General features: G+C 41.0%; 1 protein-coding gene across 1 annotated transcript; it reads right to left on the reverse strand.

Moving 5' to 3' along the window:
• Window positions 1–360: 360 nt before the first annotated feature.
• LOC148030042 (signal peptidase complex subunit 1-like) lies at window positions 361–20,460 on the reverse strand. Its single transcript, XM_087686305.1, has 2 exons — window positions 20,133–20,460; window positions 361–765 (listed from the first exon to the last, which is right to left on the reverse strand). The coding sequence occupies exons 1-2, from the start codon at window positions 20,358–20,360 to the stop codon at window positions 760–762; spliced, it is 234 nt and encodes a 77-aa protein (XP_087542431.1). The 5' UTR covers window positions 20,361–20,460; the 3' UTR covers window positions 361–759.
• Window positions 20,461–22,418: the final 1,958 nt, after the last annotated feature.

Raw genomic sequence — 22,418 nt, forward strand, 5'->3', positions numbered from 1 at the left:
GAATCATCTTGCGTTTGGACCAAAATTTTACGTGTATTCTATGAGCTTTAGTACCCTCTCCTTGAATACAAACGCATACCTAACTGGATGGAACTTTATGTAAGAATTGAATTAAGTCCCCCTTTGCCATCACTTCACATGATTGGTTGATGACCACTAATAGCCAAGCAACAACAGCCCATAGCAATCATATCAATAAGAAGCGTAGCCCAAGACCTCAAATGTATGGTTTTGCCCTAGCTAATCACTTTCATAGTAATGCCCTATCATTTTTGCTCACATCTAGTAGCATTCAGCGACATACACACCACTACTGAAAACAAAGGTAATGATAGATCAAACCTGTCATTAATAGTGCACTTGAATTTCTTTGATTTCAATATGACAAGGAAAACCATCAAACAGAATCAGGAGCTCCCTGTAACTCAGAGTGCAAAGGGAACAACCTGCTTTAAAGGAATAATAGCTGGGGACCACTAATGAGTATACAATTGACAACAGCCTGTGACATCTGCCCGCTACGAGATCCATAAATTATTGAGCACAAGGAATGGCCCTCCACCACTGTTAACTGGAGGCTGTTACTCAGTTGTATAACATGAAGAAGCAGACAGACATACAGCCCAGCCAAAGCAATGGTAGTATCTGGATTAAGGTTTCCAGAATGTGAACAAAGACTGCAACATCATTACAGCAGTTTGCAAGACTGCAGCCCAACTTTCTTACTAGTAGGCTTTGTGTACATAAACATCTTCCGCCCTATACCTGTACAGAACCACTCTACTCAGGATCATAAAGTGGCATCTGAAGTACAGACTCTGTGTCTCCATAATCATCAAATGAGCAATACATGTTTTTAATGACAGCACAGAACCATCATCGGCCATGCATCAAAATTTGCATTTGATATATTAACAGAATCAATGGTGAGCATGAAACAACAAGCTGAACAAATTCAATCATTCACAGATTTACAGAGGAATTGCATGCTGAAGTAATCAACCACAACCCAACCAATTTCTTAAGCACCATCTCATGGGCATTTAGTCTAAATGAACACTTCGGGAACGCCTAATTCATACCTAAGAATAGTTCATACTTGCATCTACATAATTACTTGGATAGTTAGTTACTGAAGTACACAGTTTTTTGTTCAAGAACACAAAATACATCAAACGTAAGTCTTGATTGGGAGCTTTCAAGACAAGATGTCATGCTTGTTCATTTCATTGGGATGTAATACCTTTGTACATGCACCCGAGGCTCAAAGGGGCCAAGTCAAAGTGTCATGTCTTCAATGGATACAACCAGCATACACGAGGATATCAACAAGCGACAGTTAGAAGAGATATTCTCTTCACAAAGGACTTCATCCCCAAGACTTCTTGATGATGATTCATCGACATCATCTTCACAGAGGACCCTTGGTATGCGATCATGACCCGAAGTGCTGCTAGCTCCCATGCTCGGGGGAGAACCTGTTTGGCCCTATGCCTAGGAGGTGAGTCCTTTTCATCATGAGTTTGGCTTGTGCAAAGTCTCGTGTGCAAGTTTGATCCTAGGGGGGGCGTAGCTGAGAGGTGAGTCTAACATCCAATCCCTTTTATTGTGAGTTTCGTTTGCATCGAGCCTCAAGTGCAAGTTGGATCCTAGGGGAACGTTTCAATGCTGGTGATTTGTACATACTACAAGCTTTAACAATATTCTTTCCGAGTGCCACAGTGGTTCAAGACTCTCCCAAGGGAGTTGGGGTTTCACTCTTTCTAGAGCCTCAAAAGTATGGTCTTTGGATGTCTCCAACATCACAAGGAGAGCAATATGTTGATTCACTTAGTGTGAAGAATGCCCATTGATGCATACCCCCTTGGTGGTATATGTAGCAATGTTCAGCTTCAAAAAGTTAGGTCAATATTAATCGTCCTTTATTAGCCAATTTGTTGGACTCTTGTACAGTCCTACAAAGAAATTTCAATTAAGTTCAAATTAGAAACTAAAACTCAAGAAGTTTTAGTAGGACAATTAACTCAAAAAGTTCTATAAAAGAGGACCAAAGGTGTATCCACTTTTTGTCCTACGAAAGCAAACATTCATTTGAGATTGCCAAATTATTACCATCATCTCCCATCACCATCAAGCCCTCATCTACCATCATGCCAAAACTCTATGGCACCCTTGTTGCTGCTACGCCTTCTCCATGTTGGGTGGCAGAGCTCACAAAGTCAACCAGCATTTAAGACAAATAGGCCTCCCTTTTTGTTTTTCTTTCCTTTTTGTGGTTTTGGATTTTTTCTTGTTTTTTTACATGTACACAAAAACTAATACTGAATGAAATGATCAATTGATTGATCAATGAAGGTATAACGGTAGGGCTTTATTATATAGGCCTAAGGATTCACCCCAAACCCTAGCCTTAAAACTTTTCACACTAAGGTGTGTCACACATGGAAGTGGTAGATAACTAACAAACCCCCATTCAAGTCATGGGTGACTAAACCTGTGGCACAAATCATAAGGAAAAAAAGAATGGAACTTGGAATATCATACCTCAAAAGAAGTAGTGTCTAATCCCATATAAAAGATTCTAATTGTTAGAATTTTCCAATTCTATGGACAGTGCCCAATGTTTTAGTTTTTACTTCTTTTTCAGTTCTTAGTGTGAACACAACTGAAGTTATAAGTTGTGTCACCACTCTTCAAGTAGAGTCAGTGTTAGTTAACTCTAGTTGAGTTAGAGCTAGGTCTATCTTAAACCTATCTTGTACCTTTCATTCTGGTTCTTTCAGTTTAGCAAGTGCACTCTACTCTTTTGCTTCAACGCACTCTCATTGTCTCTCTTTTCTCTCCTTCATAACTGGCTGTCATTTTCCAATATTTGGTATTAGAGCAAGGTTCTTCGTACGGATTTAGTTCAGCCACCATCAGCCAGTGCTGCCCCGCCTAAGGTCTAGTTGCTGTCAGCCAGCTCTCTGCCTGAGGAAGAGAATGACAAGCTACTGTTGTTTTCAACCCTACACACAGTCCCATACGCAGCCCAAGGAGCTACTATTTTGGACGAGCTGCTGCTGAGCCCTAAAAGGTATAGAAACCCTAATTTTCAAATTTGGGGATTTTTGAAATTTTTGCAATTTCCCATCCATTTTGGCCATCTCTTTCCGAATCTCAGCTTGTGCTGCCCAAAATTTGGGGCTTTGATCAATTTTCACTATCGGAGTTCAAATTGACAACCAATCCAAAGAAATTTCACAATTTCTCTGATATTCTTGTCAAAAATTTTGGGGCTTTTGCCCGAATGGCATTCCCACATGCAAATCTTCATTGGAAGTGCCAACATCGACATTTGTGCAAGAAATTTGGGGCTTTTTGTCCTAGAGGCTCCGACATGCATCACAAGGCAGATTCCAACACCTATTTGCTATCGACATGCACCCAGAGGTGACGTTAGTGCACATGTTCAAGCTGTAAGGTACAAATTTCTTCAATTTCTTTGAAACTTAAGAAAGAAATTTGAGGCTTTTGCCCGACACGCGTTCCAAGGCAACAAACAAGCGGCAAAACAACATTTAATTGCTGCTACAATCAGATTGAGCAAAAACTTTTGGAAAAATTCAGTGAATTTTGGTAAGAATCGGCATTAAGTTGCTGTAATTTGTACTTTTAAGCACATTACGAGGTAGGTGTGGTACAGCAGTGCGTTGTTGTTACTTCTTGGCTAAGTGCTAATTTGGGTCAAATTGGACACACTTTGACATTTGTGTGACAATTTGGTACTTGTTGCATAATCCTGAGGGGATTTTTGGTACTCTAAGGAGTACAATCTATACTTCAACGGAGAAGTATTTGGCTGCAGATTTTTGTCCATTATTGATAGCATGGCACATCAAGGGACTAATGATCATAGCAACATCCTTGGTGCCCTCACTCAGGAGAACAAACTTGATGGATCAAACTACCCACTGTGGAGTTGTATGGTCCACAACCTTCTTGTAGTGAAGGACTTGTGGGACTATGTTACAGGTGATTTGCAACAACCAAGAGGTCTTGCACCTCAAACACCTCAACGTAACACTAGAAGACAGGCTGTTGGTGCTGCTGCCCTTCCTACCGAGGATCAGAGGAGATGGGGCTCAAAAGATGCAAGTGTAGTTTCTTTGATTACCTTGTTAGTAAAAAGATCGATCATTCCACAATCCAGTCTTGTAAGACCTCAAAATCAGCATGGGATATACTTGAGCGTATGTTTGCAGCACATAACGAGGCTAGAATATCTTATCTTCATAGAGAGTTGGCCGATGTGAACATGGATGAGAGTGATAGCATGACAAATCACCTTACTCACAAACAGGATTTGCGCAAGCAACTGCTCGATGTGCAATGAAATCATTCAAGATGCTGAATTGGTAAACATCACATGAACTCTCTTCTATAGTCATATCTTGGTTTCCACACCTCTTTGATGTTGTCTTTGAGGGGAAGGGGGCAACAGCCCCTTACATTTGTGGAGTTGAAAGGCGTCTTGTTGCAAGAGGAACAAACTTGGAAGAATGTTACATTGTGTTTAGGAGATATGGCTATGCTTTCCATGTTCAAAAGCAAAGGAAAAGTCAAGCAAAATGCAAAAAATCAGCAAAAGGATGATGTTAAATAGCCATCAAATAAGGCTGTCCAAGACATAGAGAAGTCTAAAAAGAAGAGGACATGTCATTATTGCAAGAAGCCAGGTCACTATATTGATGAATGCCGAAGACATTAGCCAAGAGAAAAAAAAGGACTCTAGTTTGGTTGTTCAAGAGATATCAGCCCCACCAAATCTATTGATGGTGATGCTTCAGTCAACTTCGTGGAGGAGGACTATGCATTTCTAACTTGCAGTTATGATTCTTCAATAGCTGATTCAGCATATAATGCTCCTGAAACACAGCAAACATAGTATTTTGACAGTGGAGCTTCAAAGCACATCACTTCTCGGAAGACTTTGTTTTTCTCTTTACATTCAACCCTTGTTGGGAAGCGTGTTACATGTGTGAACAACAACAATTATGATGTCTGAGGCATTGGGACAATCACTATTACTGTTGCAGATGGTTCTGACTTCATGCTTCTAGATGTCTTGTTTGTGCCTAGCTTTACAAAGAACTTGTTGTTTATCTCTACTTTTAACAAGCATGGCTTTCACGTCATCTTTGTGGATGACAAATGCATTGTTAGAGACAGGGAGATGGATTATGCACTTAGACTGTCTGAGACCTTGTGTAAGAGTTTGTTTGTTTTTATTGAATATCTATGACGCACAGTCTCATGATGCTCTAGCAGCCACTACTCTATCGCCGCCTGCTATGTAGAATACAGAGCTATGGCATGCCCGCTATGAACATATGAGTTTTGGGAGTTTGATGACCCTTCACATATGTCATATGGTAGATGCATTGCCTCCACTGGAGACTCCACCTCCTTATGCATGTGAGGGATGTATTTTGGGCAAGATGCACAGATTTGCCTTCAAAAAGGATGGTGTAGTGTGTATTGTCCAAAAATTGCAGCTTAGTCACTCTGACTTGTGGTGCCATGAGGACATGTATTTTTGAAACCTCACTTAACATGTGGATTAATTTTTAATCACATGATTAAGTAAATGTTGCACATGTGAGGTGCACCTGGGATTAAAGTAAATTTACGAGCTCGGGACCCGAAGAAATCACGAAATGTCAAAGGCAAAAGTTGCTATAAGTTATGCCGCACAGGTACTTGGTGGTATCTGGTGCCAGTTGTTGGCCTAGGTCATTCATTTGGCCATAAGTGTCAGTTGGTGACACTAGAGAAATGACGTTTAATGGTACCTAACGCCAATCTGATGGTCAAAAATGGAGCAGAGACACTCGAGATTTAAGTGGATATAGAGTATGTTGCAGAAGTTGTGGACAGCTATGGTAGCTTAATATCACTTTTCATTTTAGATATAAATTTTGCAAATGATATCAGATTGAATCTATAGCTAAAAACAAAGAGTGTGATGAGAGCTCTAGATTTAACTACTCATAAAGTTGATTCTATGTAGCGTTCAATTCTCTATTTTACATAGAACACAACAGTTGTGGTTTGGATAGTAAGCATTTGATTGGTTTATGCTCTATTGATGCTTATAGGAAATGTTTGCAATGCCTAGATGATGGATTGATACTTCGAAAAGGCTTTTAGACTTATTAGAGCTTGATTAGCTTAGTCATTGAAGTGTTTATTGCTATAATAATAGTTGGCCAATCGAATTATTTTTTAGGGCACCGAAATAATTATTAGATTAATTTTCAGTATTTAAAGACTGAAAATTAATTAAAAGTGCTGGAAAACCATTTGGAAAGGCTGCCACTTGTCAAAAATGCCCATGCAAGATTGAAAAACGTCTTTAGAGGCTGGAGAAATGCATTTTTATAAATTCAGCTTGCAAGAGAGAGAGAAGGAGAGATTGTTGGTCTGATTTGCAGCCATGGGAAAATCCCATTGTAAATCAACTTCTTTTTCTAGGTAAAGCTAAAGAAATACCGAAAGGGGCACCAATTTTGGGGCCAATCGAGTGTGCATTTCCAAGATCAGTAGGTAAATTTGTACTTTCAGATTTGCATTAATTGTTTGCTGCTGTAATTAAGTTGTAATCTCGGATTTACCACCCATCCACGGAAGGAAGACTGATTACAACATGTGCACTTGGAGATCATATTTACTTTGTTACATTTATTGATGACTACTCTCGGTATACATGGGTGTATGGGCTGAAAGCTATATCTGATGTGTTTATGCATTTTAAACATCTTGTTGCAAAGCTTGAGGCTAAAACTGGCTTGAGAGTATAGACACTTCACACGCATAGAGGGGGGGGAGTACATGTCTCGTGCTTTTGAGACATATTTACTTGATTATGGCAATGCGCATCAAGCCACTATTAGAATGGCTCCTCAACAAAATGGTGTTGCTGAAAGGAAGAATTGCGCTCTTATGGATATGACTTGTTGTATACTCAAAAGCAAGGGGTTGCCTCATAAATTTTGGTCAGAAGGCCTTCAGTGTACAAATCATGTGTTGAATTGTGCACCTACTAAGGCACTAAAGACAATCACCCCGTTTGAAGCTTAGCATGGCAAGAAACCTAAAGTTGACTACTTTTGAGTGTTTTGTTGCATAGCCTATGCACATGTTCTGAAAGAGCTTCGTAGGAAGCTAGATGGACAAGGCTATAAAATGCATATTTACTAGCTATAGTTCGGAAAGTAAGAACTATCGTCTGTATGACCCACGCACAAAGAAAGTTTTGGTTAGTAGGGATGTCATATTTCCTAAAAATGTTGTATTTTCACATGATCAGTTTCAAATGCCAACCACACATGACATTGGTGATGTCTTTGAGGGTCTCTTGCCACTTTCTTTGGAGTCCGTACCTGTTGTAAATGGCCAGACAGACATAATACAACAAGCTGGCTGCACCATATGCGCCTGAACAACAGGGTTTTGACGATGGTTTACCACATGTAGTGGAAGATGCAGTACAACATGAAAGGTCTGTTGTAAATACAGTAAAAATAGTCTTGAGATGCCTGTTACAAACTCTCTAAGAGAGTATTGAAACCAGCCTTCCTTTCGTGGATGGGTGGTAAATCCCTGATTACAACTTAATTACATCAACAAACAATAAATGCAAATCTGAAAATACAAATTTACCTACGGATCTTGGACAATGCGCACCCGATTGGCCCCAAAATTGGTGCCCCTTTCAGTATCTCTTTAGCTTTATTGAAGAAGTTGATTTACAATGGGATTCTCCCAATCCCCTTCGTAATCCAAACTCCCCTTACTGTCCAAAGTGAGCAGCAAGTCTTCAATCTGATTTGCCCCTTGATTCGGGCACTTAATTGGCCTTCACCCACTTCATAGACGATGGAAATTCCCCGAATTCCATGACTGGCTAGTCCTCCACCTGAATTTAGCTGAATTTCACCTTCAAACCTAAAAAATCCAAGTTTTGGAGCTTCCAATTTTTGGCACGCTTCTCGAGGCTGCTGCTAAACCCTAATTTTTGCTGTAAATTAGGGTTTATAGCAGAGAAGTTTGCAATTTCTCGGCCTCCAAGGATCCAAATGCTGAGATCTTCGGAGCAAGGCTATGAAATGGCTGGAGATGAGAGAGAAAGCTGTAAAGAGAGAGAATTCAAAGTTTTGTTGCGAAGAATGACTGAAAATCAGTCAAATGCAGCCGCTGCCCTACCACAACAGCATTAAATATTGTCACCTACAGCTGAGACATCCAAATCAGCTGTCACCTTATACCTAGATGCAATCGCCTCCTCAAAACTCACTCGTGGCGGACTGCAATCACTGAATATAGGCTGGCCATGGCTGGTCATAGCTCTCCCACATTCGCTACAACAAGAATGATCTTGTTTTTCCTCTTCTTCAATCTTTTACCAGCTTGTATGGGCAAGTTTGCCAAGTGACAGCCTTCCCAAATGGTTTTTCCAACATTATCCATCCTTAAATATTAATTTGCATCCTTTAATTACTAAAAATTAATCTAATAATTACTTTAGTGCCTAAAAATATATATGACTGGCCAATAATTAAATCGGCAAGGCATCTTCCACTCCCGAGTTTCTCTGTGCCATCTTAGATCGACGTTAGGTACCATTAAAAGCCACATCTCTAGTGTCACCCACCTCACATGTGCAACATTTACTTAATCTTGATAGTAAAAATTAATCCATTGTGATGAGCATGCATTTATGAGCTCATTGTTGGATGCTGATAAGCCTACTCCCTTGGATGAAGCTCAGCAAGATATACATTGGATACAAGCCATGCAGGATGAGTTAGACTCTATTGCCACTAACTCTACATGGGATCTTGTGGATTTACTACTTGGCAAGAAGACCATTGGCACAAAACGGGTTTTTAAACTCAAATGCAAGACTGATGGTACCATTCACAGGTACAAAGCGTGGTTGGTAGCAAAAGGCTATCCACAAAAGAAGGGCATAGATTATGAAGAGACTTTTGCTCCTACATCCCGTATGAGTACGGTGAGATATGTGCTTGCTATGGCTGCAAATTATGGTTGGAAGGTACATTAGTTGGACATTAAGACAACATTCTTGAATGGGAATTTTCATGAGGTTGTTTATGTGTCACAACCTCCAAGGTTTGTGGTTAAGAATAAAGAGCACATGATATGCAAGCTAAACAAAGCTCTTTATAGTCTCAAACAGGCTCGTCGTGCAATAGTACTCTAAAATTGATGTATATTTGGCCAGCAAAGGGTTCAAAGACAGTCCAACTACTCCCACTCTATAGATTAAGAATGAAGGGGGGGACTTGCTATTAAAAGTAGATGAAGTGATGGAAGCATGGAAAACTGCTATAATAAACTGCTAAATATAAGAGAGAAAGGAAAGAGAAAAGGAAACACTACAAAAGAAAAGAACTCGGAAGCAAAGAGATACTCATGAAATGGAATCCATATATCAAGATATGAGACAATAGAGAACCAATATGAGTCACTCGCTATGAAGACACTCGCACCTGCTCCTCTCCCTCCACTAGAACCAGGTAGGTGATGACTGATCATAATAATGAATGTGGGAAAGAAGCTTGAACAAATAGGGAAAAATAATGCCAAAAATCATGTCAGGTTGGCCAGCAGTAAAATCCTAAAATGACCATCACAAAATGCCAAGAAAATTACCTAAATAATAGGATAATATCCTCATGCCCCAGCCCATTGACATGCACTAACTCGATTGTGAACAAATATATCTGCTAACATCCTCTCTCAAATCATGGGTGATCTAATACAATACAATATACAATGATAATGTGACATGTCCATCATAGTACATACAACAAGGATACCAGAGTAGAACCATGGATACCAAGGTACAGGATGCACAAGCCATCACCAAGGTGCCTCGAAGAGAACCTAATGTCAATGTCGATCATACTAGCACCTTAAAAGAGAGAAGAATCATAGCAGCTCTCAATATCTATCAATAATGTCTCGCAGTAGCATACAAGACCATCCTGTCAAAATGCCTCTAAACATATGTAACCATGGATTTCCCGCCTTTGGCCAAACCGCCACCAAAGTGTCTCCTCATGTGAGCTCAAACTAGGAGCCAAGACTGCTCACTCTCAAAGAAGCAACTCATCATGAACTTGGATGTCAATCCCAACTCTAGGATTTAAACCTACCAAACTTCGATCAGTGCATCAAGGAAACCCCTCTCTAAAACCTATGCACTTATATACCTATATAGGAGTGACCTAAGGGATATGTGACGACAATTCATAAGCAAAGGATGGATATCCGTGCATCTGAAAGGTTGTGTGTGTGAGTGAAGAGGGGAGGGGGGAGGGGGGTTTTGTGGTGTTTGGGGGTAGTGAGGAGAATGCCCATCACAGCCCTCCCAAAGTGTAAGGACGTGGTAAAGTGGAGCCATGTGGAAGGTACAATGTTAAAGGGTGGCATTCCCCCTAACAATGCACCAAGAGGTGGTGTAAATGGAGGATAGGTAGATGGTGGGATGGGAAATGAGAAAGTGCTAGGAGCTGAGATGGAAGATCCTACCCCTAGTGCGGTTTGAGCACAAGTCAAGTGTAGTCCCAGGTTTTGGAATGAAGATGTGAGTAGATCAAAATGTGGAGAAGATAGTGCTGGGATGGGAGGGAGTTGAGAAGTGTGATTTACTTGCTCAAATGAAACAGATGGTAGAGATATACCTGATGAAGGATATCCAATTCAAGAGCCTCCTCTAAAAAGTTAACATGCTGAAAATCATCTGGATCCTACACAACAAAAGAAGAAACTAGAGAGAGTTTTGACTCATACGACTCAAAAGGGTTATACAAATCTAACATGAGGCCTGGCTGAGGTGAAGGAGATGGATCACCACACATGCCGAATGTCATGGTCCCTTCAAGATTAGAGAGATGGCCAATCTCACCAATCAGTCCAGGAGGAGTAGCAACACTCATTGGAGGAGTGTAAATCGAACTATATGTAATGTGTAAGTACTCTTCAAACTCTTCCTCTGTTAGATGACCAAAACGTGAAGAAGAAGATGTTAAAGGTGAAGGTGTGTCTATCGCTGAATTCCACTCTCACTTATAGTATTTTCCCCTCACAACTAAGCATTGGATTCATCTCATTGACCACTATGTGAATCGAGATCACACTCAAAGTATTAATTATGACTTTATGCTTCAAGAGTTTTCCATTAAGGAATGGATGATCTGAAAGTCAAGTTGGTCGAACATCAACGGTTACATGCTGAATGTGCCACTATTGGCTCCCTAAAGTCAAATCACGATCAAGTCACATTCTTCTTAGACAAGTTGCCCTACAAATACTTCCATTTTATCCACCATATTATCTCCGTATCTAGATTACCAACCTTCTACGAGTTTGAGTGTCACTTCTTGCATTACACGAGGCTACACGATCGAGTCCACAAGAAGTCCTCCATACATATCCATTCAAAGAGGCAAGGATTGGTTGCCTCTTCTTTGGAACGGAAAACCACCAGTGGCAAGAACTCACAAGATGCAAAGGCAAGCCAAAACAAGGATAACACTTATTTCTCCGATGGAACCAAAGAAACACAACCCCTTTTGTAGCAAATTCCTAAGAAAAATAGGTTTTATATGCACTGCCAGAGATTGTGCCATGTGAATGATGAGTGCTGTACCAAGGCCTAGGCTCTTCCACCTAGAAATCCATAGCAAACTACTACAACTGCATCCACTTTAGTTGGTCAATCCGGTGGGGCTATGCCTCCCGCTGCTGCACCATCCGTCCCAATGGCTATTGGACATGTAGCACATGAATAGTCTCAACAACCTATATCCTTCACTACTACTGAAGACTTAGCTGATTGGTCTACTAGTGACTCACCTATTGCACTTCATGCATTCATTCCTAAGGCATTCATTACATCTTCTAGGACCACTTTCCCACCTTGACGTATACAATGGTGGCCACACACAACCTTTTCCTTTCTAGACTTCCGCTACATACTTCCATACTCATTGCATTGAGCTTGGCTTTGTTTTTCTATATTTTCAGTTTTGCTTTTGGAAGCATCTCACTACTCACCTCTGTGCTTGCAGATTTTGATCTCTTTTACAAGGTTTTGTATTTCAATGTAGAGCTAACGTGCATGTTTGCACCAATCCTTTCTAAGTTGGAGACAAGAGTCGCGCGCCATTCCTTTCATGATTCCATCTACTTGGAGTTTGGCTCTTCTACCAGCATGGCGGCTTTTCCTCCGGTGGTGGATTGTGCAATATCTCTCTTGATCCTGTCATGGCGGTGTCTTCTATCCTTGCTCTTCCAAGAGGGATACTCCATTATCTTCATACACTTGGTTCTTGACACCACATGAAGACCAACATCATCATACTCCTCATTCAGCATTGACATCTAGGTTGAGAGAGGGTTTCTACCCTTCTCAATATTTTGCATGTTTCAACATTTATCTTCAATATCAATCCTCCCTCCCTATTGATGAAGCTTGACTGAGCTAAGAGTGAATGCGACGGATAACACGCACAAAGAGTAGAGAGCAGTTGAAAAGAGAGTGAGCACAACACCTTTGATATTCAGTACAATGACTAGTGTATCTCTTTAGGTTTTAGATAGATATATATGAAAGTACAAATGTCCTAAGGGTGTGTTCACACCCATGCACATATAAAAGACACGATGGCCAACACACTTTTGTAGCCTGGAGATCCAAGAGACTGCTCCTCTTGTGAAGGTAAACACATATCCACAAGTGGACTTTCTGTAGTCCGCATTACCAGCGTAGTCTGCATCCGTAAAGCCAACAATAGATGCCTTCTGCTTTCCAAAGCAAATGCACAAATCCTTTGTGCCTTTGAGGTATCTCATAACCTTTCACTACTTCCCAATGCTTTTTACCAGTGTTTTTCATGTATCTGCTAACCACTTCCATTGCAAAGGCAATGTTAGGACGTGTAGTAACCATAGCATACATCAAACTGCCAACAGCTGAAGCATATAGTATCTTGGCCATTTCAGCCTTCTCATCATCAGATGTAGGGCTGCCCTCTGCACTGAGTTTCACATATGGAGGCAATGGAACCCCAATTGTTTTCCCTCCCTCCATATTGAAACGTTGCAAAACCTTGGAGATATACTCCTACTAAGATAGATAGAGTAATCCTTTTGACCTATCTCTGAGTATTCGCATGCCAAGAATGTGATTTGCATCGCCAAGATCCTTCATGTGACATGTCAAAGCTGCCATGAAGACTTTGCTTCAGTGAGTCCAAGACATGAGTATCCTTGCCAGCAATCAGCATGTCATCAACATACAGAACCAAGATAATCAAGCTACCATCTCTAGACTTCTTGGTGTATAAGCAGTGATCCACTTGACTTCTATGAAAACCTTGAGACTGCATAAATGTATCAAACTTATGATACCATTCTCTTGGTGCTTCTTCCAGCCCATACAAACTCCTTTTGAGTTTACATACCATCTTCTCTTTCCCTTTTGCCACAAACTCTTCAGGCTGCTACACATATATGTCTTCAAGCAAATCACCATGTAAAAATGCAGTCTTTACATCCATCTATATGAGATCCATATCTTCAGCTGCAACCAAGCCCAAAATGGTTCTCAATGTAGTCATCTTGACTACAAGAGAGAAGATCTCATCAAAGTCAACTCCATGTTCTTGCTTGTACTCCTTTGCAACCAATCGTGCTTTGCACTTTGGCGAGGAACCAAAAGTGACCATCTTGTAAATCCATTTGCATGGAAGGGTTTTCTGCCCTTTAGACAACTGCACCAAGTCCCAAGTGTCATTTTTCTCAAGAGAGTCCATCTTTGACAACATTGCTTTATACCATTTCTTGTTGTCCTGTCTGTCCATTGCTTCCTTGAAGCAAGACGGTTCACCACAGTCTGTCAACATGATATAATCAGCCACATTGATTGCACCAGAAACGAATATATCCACTTTTCTGGTAGCCCTAGACGATCTCCTAACCCAATGATCATTGTTTGCTAGTTGTTGAGCCTGCAAATTTCCATTTTCAGCTTGCTGTCCTGGCATTTCAGCCTGCAAATCAGTATTAACAGCTTGTTGTCCTAGCTGTTCCTGCACATCCAGTGGCTCATCATTATGAACAATGTCTAGCTGATCATTTCCAGCATTATTTTCTGCATTTGCAGGTTCATTTACAACAAGTATTTGCTGCTGTACAGTGGGCACATTTTGCTGTCCAAAAGGTATTTCTTCCCGGAATACAACCCTACGAACTTCCTCTGTTCTTTCAAGTTGTTTGTGCATGTGATCTTCCCGAAAGATAACATCATTGCTGCGTACTACTTTTCTTTTCTCAGGATCCCATAATCTATACCCCATTTCACCTTCATCACCATATCCTAGAAAAATACATTTACAAGACTTTGGCTCAAGTTTGCTGCGTTCTTCCTTACGTATGTGCACAAATGCTTCGTACCCAAACACTTTCAAGTGTGCATACGAAGGTGGCTTGCCCGACCACGCTTCTTGGGGAACTCCCCCGCCCCCCCTCCCCCCAAAAGACCTGTTTGGTGACCGATCAAGTGTACGGCTGTCATAACAGCCTCTGCCCAAATACCATGAGATACAGCAGCATGTGACAGCATTGTACACACCTTATCCTGTATGATCCAATTCATACGCTCTGCAACTCCATTTTGGGGTGGATTACGAGGAGCAATGCGCTCCCTCTTTATCCCTTTGCTGTCACAAAATGCCTAAAAGGCCTTGGACACATATTCCCCACCATTGTCAGAGCGAAGACACTTAAGTGTCTTATCAATTCGATTCTCAACCAATGCCAAGAATTTTTTAAACTTGTCAAGCACTTCATCCTTGCTATGAATAGGATAAACCTATACCTTCCGTATAGCATCATCGACAAAGGTGACAAAGTATTTAATCCCCCCCCTAAGGATAACCCTGGCATCTGACATACATCAGAATATTAAATCTAGAGAAGAATTCGGCGAAAGAGACTTCTTATGAGACGTCTGTGCATATTTACCATAAACACAATAATCACAATGCTCAAAATCAGCATAATGAAGACAAGGCAAGTAAACCCAAACGAGAAAGCACTTTCATTCCACTTTGACGCATGTGTCCCAACTGGCCATGCCACAAAGAAACACTTGGCTACTCAATCACGGCAACAACATGGTCACGCACACTAGATACATGGAGAGGATACAAGGTATCACTTTTACAACCTCTGGCAATCACTCTAGATCCCTCACAGATCTTCCATTTTCTATCACCAAAGGTGGTATGAAATCCATCGTCATCTAGCTACCCTGTGCTAATCAAGCTCTTCTTGAGCTGAGATACATGCCGTACATGCTGAAACTGCAACTGCACACTGTCAATACCTGCAATGTCACATGCATAGTTATCCCCAAGATGGACAACACCATGTCAACCCCCTTATAGTCAGAAAACCACTCACGATGAGGGGTGACATGAAAGGAAACACCTGAATCTAGAATCCAAGTGTGTATGTCATCATCCGTATCTACAAGTAAAGCATGTGTACTAAAGTGTGAAGAGACAAAGAGTACATCATTCCCACTGTCACTGTCATGAGTGACTACATTAACCTCTTCAATTTTGACACTACTCTTCTTAGGTCGACTCTCTTTCTTCTCTTCCTTGCTATCATCTGTCTTCTTGCCCTTTCCTTTCTCTTTCTTCCATTTGTAGCAGTCCCGTTTAAAGTGACCCGTCTTGCCACAATGATGACATTCAACATCCTTACCACGTGATTTATTGCGTCCCTTACTATCAGATTTGCCTTTCTGCTATGATTTGCCTCTAGTATGCAAAGCACTGGAAGACTTACTAGATGCATTGTTCTATCGATTCATTTCTTCCATGAGTAGCACACTCTCTACATCAGCATACAAAAGTATTGCATTAGAATTGCTCATAGCAGTCCTGAATGTATCCCAACTCTCTAGCAAAGTGTAAAGCAAGAACGTAGCCTTAAATTCTTCATCAATCATGAACTTCAAGACAACCAACTAGCTGAAAATTGAGTTAAACTCACTCAAGTGAGTAGACATTGTTGTACCCTCTTTCATATGCAAATCCATAAGCTTTTTCAGCTAGTAAACTTTACTTGTGGCACTCTTTTGGGCATACAGTTCTTCCAGTCGAGTCCAAATAGCATAGGCAGAATCCAAACCTTCAATGTTAAATAGCAAGGCATCAAAAATCGATAGCTCGATGGTTGAGCGTGCAAGCTCATTTAACTCATTCCAGTCTTCCTATTTCATATCTGCGGGCTTTGCCCCTTTGGTCTTAATCGGCCTTGCCTGCTCCTTCTGCAACAGAATATCATGGCACTGTTTTTGCCAGACTGCAAAGTTATGTGCTCCTTCAAGCTTATTAATGTGCATAAGATGACTACTGTCACTGCTGCCAGCCATGATTTTCAGCCCAAATGTGACCAAAAATTTCAGCAAATGCAGGCCCAAACTATCACACAAGTGACCAAGGTACAAACAAGTACCAACCAGCAATAAATAACCACAATGCAGAAATTTCAGATCTGCAAATAAATTTTCAGAAGCACTAAACCTTGTGCTACAGCACTCCACAACTGATTACAGCTGTTCCAAGGACAAATACATCACATCACATGACAAGTCCTAAATTTTAGCTGCAATTTCTGTTGTTCATATACCCATGGGCACAAAATTTGACATGCACAATCAAAAGCCCCAAAATTTTCGTGCTCAAAGCATCAACCATACATCTGCACTATCTCTGACATGCAGAGAATAGGCCAATTTTGCCAAAATAGAGCAATTTCAGCAAAACCCCCACATTTTTCCGAGTGCTAGATGTCCAAATTGCATGGAATTAAACCTGTATGTACATAAAATGACCAAATGGTGCACAAATTTCGCCCAAATAGCAAAAGCCCCAAATTGCACGGGGTCCAATGTGCATCAATGTCGAGAAATTGGGTAAATTTCAGCCCAATTCTTGCATGTACATGAAAAGCCCCAAATGTCCAAGGCAAAATGTCACAAATTCCTGCAACTTCTGAGACAAATATCACTATTGTGTTGACCAAAGACAATCCCATCAAGTTTCCAACTCGAGTCTATGCAACTAGTGCTGGAAAATCCATGTCTTACTTTGTTTTTGTTATTTGTAACAAAATTGGGTAGGATTTAAATATTTATTTTTGGGATAGTAATATGAAGATTGCACAAGGTACGGATCCAAGAACCCAAGTCATGCACTATCCAACACACCCCTGCTCTCAATGTCCACAGAGCATGCCCTTGCCCAATCCATGACAATCTCGATCAATCTTTGCTTGGTCTCATGCACCAATGAAACTCCAATCCATGCTCATCAAACCTCTCACTACCTTCTCACATTCGCAATCTCAACCAATGACTCGCCAACAAGATCTTACCAAGAGAAGAGAAGACTCGATGTTGACAATACTCATTCCTCAATAGATGACCAAGAGTTAGTTTAAACTGCCCAAACACTGGAAATCAATTACAAAGTACGCCAAACTCTTAAAATAATAACAAATCGGCCTAATCATTGAATCGTGCTTTTTGACAATCAAGACGATCGTGTAGGTACATTTTAAACTTTAGAGCTATGACCAATTATGTATTTATGGTCTTGGAATATTTTTGACAAAATTTGAACATTTTGTTGTCCAAAACTGTCTATCTTGCCAAGGAAATGCTGCCATGTCACAAGTGCACTACAATCATGATGAGAAAATTGTGAGAAAATGAACTCTAAGACTCTCTACTCACACCCCATGAGTGAGAACCTTGGGACTAATGAAACAACACAACTAACAAAAGAATGCTCAAAGAACGCAATAAAATGAGTATGAGCCAAATGAATGTATGAATGATGCAATGCTCAATCAACTAGAATGAAGCTAGAACTAGAGCAAAGAATTGAAGCAAAGACCATAGAAATCGCACAAGCCTCTATGACTCAAGGTCAAAGGATATTGGGTGCTGAAGGAGTTATCCATGATGCCAAATTAAGGGCAAATTAGAATACATCTAGTCAAGTGTAAATGAGCCAAAAAAGTGGCATGGCAACTGTGAAAAGTCACTAGGACAGTACAGGATGCACAGCGGCGGCAGATAACAACATTTTGGACCTGGGCAACTCGTGGCAGCAGGCACTCATTGAAGGCTGATGATGGCAATAGGTTGGCTAATCCCTCAAGGTACAAGAGGTTTGTTAGGTCACTGAAAGACGGATCTGGAGATCCACTACCAGTTATGCTTTACCTTGGAGAAGGTGCCATGTCACAGGTGCAACAACAACAGCCTTGTGTTGCTCTTTCTTATTCAGAAGCAAACTATAGGCTGTATCTACAGCAGCCAACAAAGCTATATGTTGAAGAGATTACTTGTTCTTCGGCCTGACAATCAAAGCTGCTTGGCTATGGCCAAGAATTAAGTGTTCCAACATGCATGAAGTAGTCAAGAACCAAGTGTTCCAACATGCATGAAGCCCATTGATGTCCAATACTGTTTTATTCAAGAGAGGGTCTGGGATTGGGATCTAGAGCTTCTACATTTTCCTATGTGGGACGATATGGCTGATATCTCAAAGGCTCTTCCATTGCATTCTTCCTCATTTGCAATTTGATCATATGCATACACATCCAAGAACTAAGAAGGGCTATTCCTGGCCATATACACTAGTTTAGGTCACTGATTTGTGTATCTGCTCTATCAAGTTTATCTGCAGATTCTTGAAACATAACCCGTGCCACATGGGCAACAATTTAAAGTTGGATCAGAGCCAGCTTTCAGTGTTACACCCCTGTCCTCAATATTTCCCGACCTCCCAGATCTGTGGAAGCAGGCCAGAGAGGGCAGTGCCTGTAATGCAGCAGTTACTGCCTGTGTTTCAGTCCAAAAGGGTGCAAATTTTGCAGTCTCGACTCTGGCCAACGACTCTGGCCAAACCCAGTGGCATAACTGCAATCAGCCAGCCCCACATTTTAGTTCAGGTCAACCACAAAATTGCCCAAAGCAGACTTGCTTCGCTGCATTCTTGTTCCAACCCAGCAGTTGGCTTCAACAAATCCATACAGAATTTTGTCCAGAGTCCAACTGGTATAGACCTTTGTTTTGAACAGTCTCTACTCACAAAGGAGCCTCTTGTTGCTTCTGTGGAGACTTCCACCCATTGCATCCAGTGAGCTCCTCAAAATGTCAGACAATTTGTCATACTGAATCACTGTATGTCAAGAAGGAGAAAGCATTCACACAAAGAAAATGCTGTGCCGTCGAATAGGAAAATTTGGATGCCAGTTATGACTATTTACACTTCCTCCAGTCATGCATAACATGACTTGACATTTGACTGGGACAACTGTCCAGCCTGACTCATATCACGATAATGTCTCATTGGGCCATTCCACATGAAAGATAATTACAAATTTAACACTTTCTACTGTATTCTGGTTAGCAAACTGAGCAGAAAGACACAAACTTAACACAAATCCCAAGAACAGGATGTAACAGGACTTAATACTGCACACCGTGTTCAAAGGCTAATGTTAGGATAGTTCTTTAAATGTAAAACTGCTGTTCTGCAGGCACTACCACAAATTTCTTTTAAACATCACAACCTGACCACACAAACCACCCGCATAAAGCCACAAAAAATGGCACCATTTAAGCATCTGATTCTTCTCTTCTGGTAAATCATGCTACAAGGACAAATGATCTAACTGATCATCTAAATGTCTCTTCTAATGACTCATGCTAAAAAGCCAGATTACTCCAATGATTCTAAGTGATCTGAATTCCAAATACAGAGATTCAGGTGACTCATGCTACAAGCCAAATTACTCCAATGATTTAGATGATCTGAAAGTTTCAAGTGGTCGTTACATTCGGATTTGGTTTACATAAGAGGCTTTGACAGAAAAAGAAAAACACCAAGCTAGATAATTTTTGAAATCTATTTTTTGGAAGCCTTGGATGCCTTTCTGGAGGCAGTATGGGGCTTTGCCTGAGGTACCTCGGAGGCAGAGATGGCGCTCGGGTCAAGGAATTTCAAGGGATGACGGTTGAAGAAGCCCCAGTTAGGCACGACGCAAAGAAGGATGGCGAGCACAAAGACGCCGTAGATCACGAGCATGAGCTTGATGGAGCTCATAAGGAAACCTGCAAGGAGGGATACGATCATGGCCGCGAGGAATCCGAACTCCATGATCTGTTCTGCGAGCTTCTGCCCCTGCCAATCCATGGCGGCTCTTGCTGCTGCTGCGACGATGGGTAAGCTGCTCTCGGACTCGCACTTACAGAGGACTTTGAACAGACTAACGAGGCAGGCTAACTAATAATAACAATAACCATAATATCAATCAATAAATCCGCTTTATGTAAGTAGTAGCAAAACGCAATCTGCCGGCCACTTATCCCTAACCTCCCTCTCTTGTCAATCCTGCCCAAAAGTTTTTTTCCTTTTTCATTATTCATTTTAACATAATAGTATACCCAATCAGCAATTATCAATCATAAATTCCCAGCTCAAGAAATTCCCCACGTAATAATACCATAAACAATAATCGGAAGACACCATCCTAAAAGTGGCTAATACTCTCTTGCCTATAGAGTCCAACCTCCCCATCACCCCTTCTTGACCCAATTGTTGTTAAGATGAATGCTTACACGGTCGATTGCTGTGTAAGTAATCAATAGCATTAGTTTGCTTATCAAGGTCTCCTATACTGAATGCTTTTCATTAGCATTTGCTAGAGAAGTCTCATGCTTTTGAGTAAAGTTGATTTTTCCGTATTTGCTTGGGGAGAGAAAAAGTAGCCCTTACTCTTCAGGATTGAAATAGTCTTTGTTTCAGGGGAGCCAAGAAAAACGATAGGGCAATGCCCTAATGCCTCGAAAATTGAGAGAACTTAACAAGGTCAAGCCCATTTGGGTTGAATAGTTCGAGCATCTCTGGCTGGGGGTTCATGCCCTCGACTCAAGATGTAAAGAAGAAGTAAGCTAGCAATCAATAGCTCCTCGGATAAAGACACCTGCACTAGAAGAGGATGCGATGGCCACGAACCAATTGCCACCCCCCAAAAGAAAAATCAAGTTAAAAAGAGGAAGCTATGGAGGCATTAGGACCAAGTAAGGCAATGCAAAACAACAATATGGCAAAGAAGACAAAGATGGCATGCCTAGTTAGGAACACATAAGGAAAGATTGAGCCTATAAAGGGAAAGGAAAATGTTGAACCCAAACAAGGCATAGAGAGAGTAGAAGGGAGAAAGGGAAGGCCAAGATGTCCATTAAGTACATGGCAAGTATTTTTTTGGCGATTTGGAATTTTTGCACCTCCCTTGATGGAGTTGATGATTCATTCGAGGATGATGATGCATGACACTAGCACCCCAATGGGAATCTATGAAAGTAACTCTAGACTTTGGATTTGAGAAAAGGAAGGGTGTTTGCTACAAGCCCATCAAGAAATGCAAGCCAAATATATTGGCGTTGTAAGAAGTGAAGTTAGATGAGGTTGAAGCTAAGGCTGCTTTAGACCCATCTAGATGGGTTTGATGCCTCCTTATAAATTAGCCGCTAAGTTTTCAGACTTAAGTGGACAATATTTAAAATGCAATTAAACACCTCTACAAATGTTGAATACTTATTGGCATCTTGGAAAGAAGCTTGCTTACTATTTGTTAGGTCATTGGTTCAAAATTCATCCTAATGCAAATTGGAAATGGACAAGCTTTGAGCATTGGAGCCACACTTGTCAAGATTTTGCATGGTGGACATTTCTCTTGTTTTCCTACATCTGACACATGATATGATGCTTTTGTGACCCCAAAGCAGCATCGAATGCATTTGAAATGGGCCTAAGAAAGTCTCCATCCCATGTTATAAGGTGCACCATGATACATGTAGGTGACGCAAAGGGGGATCACTCCTCGTGATCAAGGAAACCATGAAAGCAATCCTTCTAAGTAAGATGGGGGATAGTGGTGGGGTAGCTACCAATATCAAGCTAGGAGAGGCTAAGGTTGTCGTAACCTCAATCTAAATGGTTTGAGCAATGGTTAAGTTGAACGAGAAAATTGACCCTCATAGTACGCTTGTATTTCACCACTAGAACATGACTGCCGTTCTAGAGTGTGACAAGTCACATGGGGGTGGGTCCATGTTAGTGGATGAGAGCTATACATGGGACAATGAGGTTTGTGCCCATTCCTTGCATGATTTAGCACTCACCAGAGCATATGGAATTGATATCTTTTACACATGGCATAACAAAGCACTTGGGAAACTTGGAAGGCAT

Source organism: Lygodium microphyllum, chromosome 10 (genome assembly GCF_053477565.2).
Source record: "Lygodium microphyllum isolate KBCC chromosome 10, Lygodium_microphyllum_v1.1.10, whole genome shotgun sequence".
Classification (NCBI taxonomy): domain Eukaryota; kingdom Viridiplantae; phylum Streptophyta; class Polypodiopsida; order Schizaeales; family Lygodiaceae; genus Lygodium; species Lygodium microphyllum.

Excerpts from the sequence above, each read along its gene's own strand:
- LOC148030042 (XM_087686305.1), bottom strand. The coding sequence starts at position 20,360 with ATGGATTGGCAGGGGCAGAAGCTCGCAGAACAGATCATGGAGTTCGGA.